Consider the following 7,167-nt stretch of genomic DNA (forward strand, 5'->3'; position numbering starts at 1 on the left):
ACATACCTATATCTATATCTATATCTGTACATACCTATATCTAATGTACATACCTATATCTAATGTACATACCTATATCTAATGTACATACCTATATCTATATCTAATCTAATGTACATACCTATATCTAATGTACATACCTACATATATATCTATTGTACATACTATATCTAATGTGCATACCTATATCTAATGTGCATACCTATATCTAATGTGCATACCTATATCTAATGTGCATAATGTGCATACCTATATCTATGTGTACATATCTAATGTGCATACCTATATCTAATGTGCATACCTATATCTAATGTGCATACCTATATCTAATGTGCATACCTATATCTAATGTGCATACCTATATCTAATGTGCATACCTATATCTAATGTACATACCTATATCTAATGTACATACCTATATCTAATGTGCATACCTATATCTAATGTACATACCTATATCTAATATTATTATTATTTTTTTAACCTTTATTTAACTAGGCAAGTCAGTTAAGAACAAATTCTTATTTTCAATGACTGCCTAGGAACAGTGGGTTAACTGCCTGTTCAGGGGCAGAATGACAGATTTGTACCATGTCAGCTAGGGGATTTGAACTTGCAACCTTTCTGTTACTAGTCCAACGCTCTAACCACTAGGCTAGGCTACCCTGCCGCACTCAGCAAAAAAAAAACGTCCCTTTTCAGGACCCTGTCTTTCAAAGATAATTCCTAAAAATATAAACTTCACAGATCTTCGTTGTAAAAGGTTTAAACACTGTTTCCCATGCTTGTTCAATGAACCATAAACAATTAATGAACATGCACCTGTGGAACGGTCGTTAAGACACTAACAGCTTACAGACAGTAGACAATTAAGGTCACAGTTATGAAAACTTAGGACACTAAAGAGGCCTTTCTACTGACTGAAAAAAAGAAAGAAAGATGCCCAGGGTCCCTGCTCATCTGTGTGAATGTGCCTTTGGCATGTTGCAAGGAGGCATGAGGACTGCAGGGCAATAAATTGCAATGTCCGTACTGTGAGACACCTAAGACGGGGAGACAGGACGGACAGCTGATCGTCCTCGCAATGGCAGACCACGTGTAACAACACCTGCACAGGATCGGTACATTCCAACATCACACCTGCGGGACAGGTACAGGATGGCAACAACAAATGCCCGAGTTACACCGGGAACGCACAATCCCTCCATCAGTGCTCAGACTGTCCGCAATAGGCTGAAAGAGGCTGGACTGAGGGCCTGTAGACCTGTTGTAAGGCAGGTCCTCACCAGACATCCCCGGCAACATCGTCTATGGGCACAAACCCATGTTCGCTGGTCTAGACAGGACTGGCAAAAAGTGCTCTTCACTGACGAGTCGCGGTTTTGTCTCAACAGGGGAGATTGTCGGATTTGCTTTTATTGTCAAAGGAATGAGCGTTACACCGAGGCCTGTACTCTGGAGCAGGATCGATTTGGAGGTGGAGGGTCCGTCAAGGTCTGGAGCGGTGTGTCACAGCATCATCGGACTGAGCTTGTTGTCAATGCAGGCAGTCTCATAGCTGTGCGTTACAGGGAAGACATCCTCCTCCCTCATGTGGTACCCTTCCTGCAGGCTCATCCTGACATGACCCTCCAGCATGACAATGCCATCAGTCATACTGCTCGTTCTGTGTGTGATTTCCTGCAAGACAGGAATGTCAGTGTTCTGCCATGGCCAGCGAAGAGCCCGGATCTCAAGGTGAGGGCTAGGGCCATTCCCTCCAGAAATGTCCGGGAACTTGCAGGTGCCTTGGTGGAAGAGTGGGGTAATATCTCACAGCAAGAACTGTCAAATCTGGTGCAGTCCATGAGGAGGAGATGCACTGCAGTATTAATGCAGCTGGTGGCCACACCAGATACTGACTGTTACTTTTGCCCCCCCCCCCCCCTTCCCCCTTTGTTCAGGACACATTATTCCATTTCTGTTAGTCACATGTCTGTGGAACTTGGTTCATTTTTTGTCTGTTGTTGAATCTTGTGTTCATAGAAATATTTACACGTTAAGTTGCTGAAAATAACACAGTTGACAGCGAGAGGATGTTTCCTTTTTTAGCTGAGTTTATATTAGATATAGGTACCTATATTAGATATATATTATGTCTGTGTATATATACATATAAAGTCGGAAGTTTACAGCTTAGCCAAATAACTTTAAACTCCGTTTTTCACAATTTCTGATCTTTAATCCTAGTAAAAATTCCCTGCCTTAGGTCAGTTAGGATCACCACTTTATTTGAACAATGTGAAATGTCAAAATAATAGTAGAGTGATTTATTTCAGCTTTTATTTCTTTCATCACATTCCCAGCGGTTCTGAAGTTTAGATACCTATACCCATACAAGAGTGTGCCAAGCTGTCATCAAGGCAAAGGGTGGCTGTTGACGAATCTACTATATAACATTTATTTACACTTTGTTTAACACTGTGGTTACTACATGATTCCATATGTGTTATTTCATAGTTTTGATGTCTTCATTTTTATTCTACAATGTAGAAAATAGTACAAACTTTTGAATTATCAAACTGGCCTGTCTACTGCTGAGAAGCACATAGCCAGAATAGTTTTGACAGAACTGTCGTATGTGTAATAGCTTTACCTTTGGTCTGGTCTGTCATCTCTGATTCATCTGATAACTTCCATATCTCTCTCTCTCTCCAGAGGAGTATGTAGCCAACTCAAGGATGATGGAGATTGAGAGTGGAGCTGCCAACATGGCCCAGTCCAAGCCTCAGCTACAGTCCCAGCTCAAACATAAGTCTCAGCCCCATCCTGACCCTCAGCCCCTGTCCCATCCTCAGCCCCTGTCCCATCCTCAGCCCCATCCTCGGCTCCAATCCGAGCCCCAGCTCCATTCCGAGCCCCAGCTCCATTCCGAGCCCCAGCTCCATTCCGAGCCCCAGCTCCATTCCGAGCCCCAGCTCCATTCCGAGCCCCAGCTCCATTCCGAGCCCCAGCTCCATTCCGAGCCCCAGCTCCATTCCGAGCCCCAGCCCGAGCCCCAGCTCCATTCCGAGCCCCAGCCCCAGCCTCTGTCCCTGCTCCAGTCCGAGCCTCATCCTCAGCCCCTGTCCCAGCTCCAGTCCGAGCCTCATCCTCAGCCCCTGTCCCATCCTCAGCCCCGTTCCCAGCCTCAGCCCCAGTGGTTTGAGCCCAGCACCGTAAGGAGTGGTGTTGCCCCTGCTCCAGCCCCACCACCGATCCCGGACCACTTCCCCTCCACCAAGCTGGTGATAAAGCAGGGAGGAGCGGGGGCGTCTGTCTCCTGGTCCAGTTCCCCAGCTCCTGTGGCCAGGCCGGGGTCAGGGGTTAGACAGACAGCCGACACCCAGAGTCACAGCTCCTCCTTCAGCCGCGCTCCTCCACCTCCCTCCCGTCACTCACTCCACCACCCTTTGTCCTCCTCTCGTCCAGCTGAGGATGATGATACTCTCCCCCGGAGGACCAGTAAACCCCCCATGAAGACATACGCCGCCCGCCCACGCATCGGCTTGAAGCTCAAGATCAAGCAGGAGGCGGGGTTTAGTAAGGTGGTGCATAACACCGCCCTCGACCCGGTCCACACACCATCCACACCCAACCCTAAGCCACAGCCACTCCATACCATCCTGCCCCAACCGGCACCGGCACTCCCTACCACCCTGCCCCACCCTGCGCCGCCACTCCCTACCACCCTGCCCCACCCTGCGCCGCCACTCCCTACCACACGATCCCACCCTGCGCTGCCACTCCCTACCACCCTGCCCCAACCGACGCCGGCACTCCCTACCACCCTGCCCCAACCGACACCGGCACTCCCTACCACCCTGCCCCAACCGACGCCGGCACTCCCTACCACACGACCCCAACCGACGCCGGGACTCCCTATCATCCTGCCCCAACCGACCCCGGCACTCCCTACCACCCTGCCCCAACCGACACCGGCACTCCCTACCACACGACCCCAACCAACGCCGGGACTCCCTACCATCCTGCCCCAACCGACCCCGGCACTCCCTACCACCCTGCCCCAACCGACCCCGGCACTCCCTACCACCCTGCCCCAACCGACACCGGCACTCCCTACCACCCTGCCCCAACCGACGCCGGCACTCCCTACCACCCTGCCCCAACCGACGCCGGCACTCTCTACCACACGACCCCAACCGACGCCGGCACTCTCTACCACACGACCCCAACCGACGCCGGCACTCTCTACCACACGACCCCAACCGACGCCGGCACTCTCTACCACACGACCCCAACCGACGCCGGCACTCTCTACCACACGACCCCAACCGACGGCGGCACTCCCCACCACCCTGCCCCAACCGACGGCGGCACTCCCTACCACACGACCCCAACCGACGCCGGCACTCCCTAAAGCCCAAACAGCAGCACTAGCCACGCCGCCTTCTATAACTGTCATTAGGACTCCTCCCCCTAGCTGTAACACAGCCTCCTCAGCAATGGTCTCCATAGCAACCACACAGGCGACCCCCAGCCCACAGAGAGTCACAGCGCCCGCATCTTCCTCCACGGCTCAGATGAACGGAGCGTTAGAACATCACAATGTGGGTGGAGTCAAGCGTAACCCCGCCTCCACTTCCCCTCAGACCACCTGCCGCCTGCCTCTACGGAAGACTTATCGGGAGAACATCAGCCCCCGTGTCCGACCGGGCGTACCGGGAGGAGGAGGAGACAGTGTCCCGTACCCCCGTCCCTCCCCCTCGCCCCCCAATTCTCCTCCCTCTCCCTCCTCAGAGGGGACAGTGATCACCAGCATGAAGCTGGAGAAGAGAGGAGGAAGCCAAAGGGAGGGGAGCTCCCACACAGAGCTCAGCCGGGAGGCCCTGAGGCTGGGGAACTCCTCCCCCTCCTCTCCTGGCCTAGTGCAGGGCATCACAAACACCCAGCAGCATCTCTCAGACCGAGAGGAGGAGAGGGGGAGAGAAGGGGATCATTGGGACAGAGGGGCGGACATGGGGAGGTATAAGAGGGTGAGCAGTAAAAACCACCAGAGGTCAGGTGGCGGCGGTGGGGGTGATACGTTCAGATTGGACCAGCATGCCCCTGGGCCCCCTTCCTCGCCGCCAGACACTTCTTGTTATAGAGACTCATCACTTCCTGCTAAGCGCTGTAAGTCAGACTCTCCTGTCATGGACAACGCCTCCTTCTCCTCCGGCTCCCCACCACACGATGAGTCTCTTAACGAGCACCTGCAGTGTGCCATCGACACCATCCTCAACTTGCAGGGCCAGGCTCAGAGGCCCACACCGCGCAGAGCCAAAGGGGCCTCCGTCAGGCCACATCACCACCACAGCCAGCGACCCACGACCCCCCAGCCCTCCTCACACACATACAGACCCTCAGTCTCCTCTTCATCTTCATCCTCTCTGGCCCATCACTCTCAGGTTGGAGGCAGAGGACTGGTGCCACAGACTCACAGCAGATAACACACACAACAGTTGGGACTGAAGAGAGGAGAGAGGAATAACTCTCACTGCTCTGACAAGCTCAGTTGACCTTGTTTGTCCATCTGAATGTTGTTTACTTTACAACATGACCCAATGCTCACAGTCAATGGATGGATGGATGGTGATGACTTTCTCTGTAAAAAGTTATGCTTTACTCTGTGGCAGTACCCTCTGTTCTCCCAACTTATGCTTTACTCTGTGGCAGTACCCTCTGCTCTCCCAACTTATGCTTTACTCTGTGGCAGTACCCTCTGCTCTCCCAACTTATGCTTTACTCTGTGGCAGTACCCTCTGCTCTCCCAACTTATGCTTTACTCTGTGGCAGTACCCTCTGCTCTCCCAACTTATGCTTTACTCTGTGGCAGTACCCTCTGCTCTCCCAACTTATGCTTTACTCTGTGGCAGTACCCTCTGCTCTCCCAACTTATGCTTTACTCTGTGGCAGTACCCTCTGTTCTCCCAACTTATGCTTTACTCTGTGGCAGTACCCTCTGCTCTCCCAACTTATGCTTTACTCTGTGGCAGTACCCTCTGTTCTCCCAACTTATGCTTTACTCTGTGGCAGTACCCTCTGCTCTCCCAACTTATGCTTTACTCTGTGGCAGTACCCTCTGTTCTCCCAACTTATGCTTTACTCTGTGGCAGTACCCTCTGTTCTCCCAACTTATGCTTTACTCTGTGGCAGTACCCTCTGTTCTCCCAACTTATGCTTTACTCTGTGGCAGTACCCTCTGCTCTCCCAACTCAATCATCAGTTTGATTAATTTGTCTCCATTTTGTTTGTTTTATTGAAGGTTTTCTTTTGTCATTCCTATTGTATTCCATTCCTTAGTCATCATGTTATGGCTGCTGCCTGCCTGCCTGTCTGTATAACAAGGACCTGGGTCATGTTCAGTAGGTATAAAACAGGACAAAACTACAGGAACTTGTCCAATAATAAGAGATGTTTTTCTGTGACTAAATGTTTGCTCTACTGAATATAATCAAGACAAGACTGCATAGAACTCCCTCAAGGTTTGTTTTAGCGATCTCTTCATCACTACAGATCCACATCTCGTTTTCCATATTCTGACTTCTATCATCACCACAAATACACTCTCTGGTTCTAGCTGTTCAATTCTTCTTAGCTAGATGGTTAGGTTGTGTTTCTTTCAAATACATGTTGTAGTATGGTTAAATGTTGAGGTGGTTGGCTAACTTTCTGGTTGACTGTTGAGGCTGGACTGCTGAGGCTCTCTTTAGGAACCCTATTACTGTAATGACAAAGTAACATGTAATTATGAAATCACCTTTACATGTTAACATGTCCTCTGGTTGTCCTGGCCATGGCTGATGTTCAGTAGGCTATTTCAGTTAACATGTCCTCTGGTTGTCCTGACCATGGCTGATGTTCAGTAGGCTATTTCAGTTAACATGTCCTCTGGTTGTCCTGACCATGGCTGATGTTCAGTAGGCTAGGATGCATTTCAGTTAACATGTCCTCTGGTTGTCCTGACCATGGCTGATGTTCAGTAGGCTAGGATGCATTTCAGTTAACATGTCCTCTGGTTGTCCTGGCCATGGCTGATGTTCAGTAGGCTATTTCAGTTAACATGTCCTCTGGTTGTCCTGACCATGGCTGATGTTCAGTAGGCTAGGATGCATTTCAGTTAACATGTCCTCTGGTTGTCCTGGC

General features: G+C 50.6%; 1 protein-coding gene across 5 annotated transcripts in view; it reads left to right on the plus strand.

Annotated features, from left to right (window-relative positions):
• The window catches only part of LOC124015788 (BRD4-interacting chromatin-remodeling complex-associated protein-like), a 67,205-nt gene extending 60,714 nt beyond the window's left edge, over window positions 1–6,491 (plus strand). For all 5 annotated transcript variants that reach the window (XM_046331266.1, XM_046331276.1, XM_046331258.1 and 2 more), the window contains one exon: window positions 2,698–6,491. In XM_046331266.1, the coding sequence (XP_046187222.1) occupies window positions 2,698–5,471 (2,774 nt within the window). In that variant the 3' untranslated portion in view covers window positions 5,472–6,491. The remainder of the gene's footprint in view (window positions 1–2,697) is intronic.
• The last annotated feature ends 676 nt before the right edge of the window (window positions 6,492–7,167 follow it).

Source organism: Oncorhynchus gorbuscha, linkage group LG02, assembly GCF_021184085.1.
Source record: "Oncorhynchus gorbuscha isolate QuinsamMale2020 ecotype Even-year linkage group LG02, OgorEven_v1.0, whole genome shotgun sequence".
Taxonomy (NCBI): domain Eukaryota; kingdom Metazoa; phylum Chordata; class Actinopteri; order Salmoniformes; family Salmonidae; genus Oncorhynchus; species Oncorhynchus gorbuscha.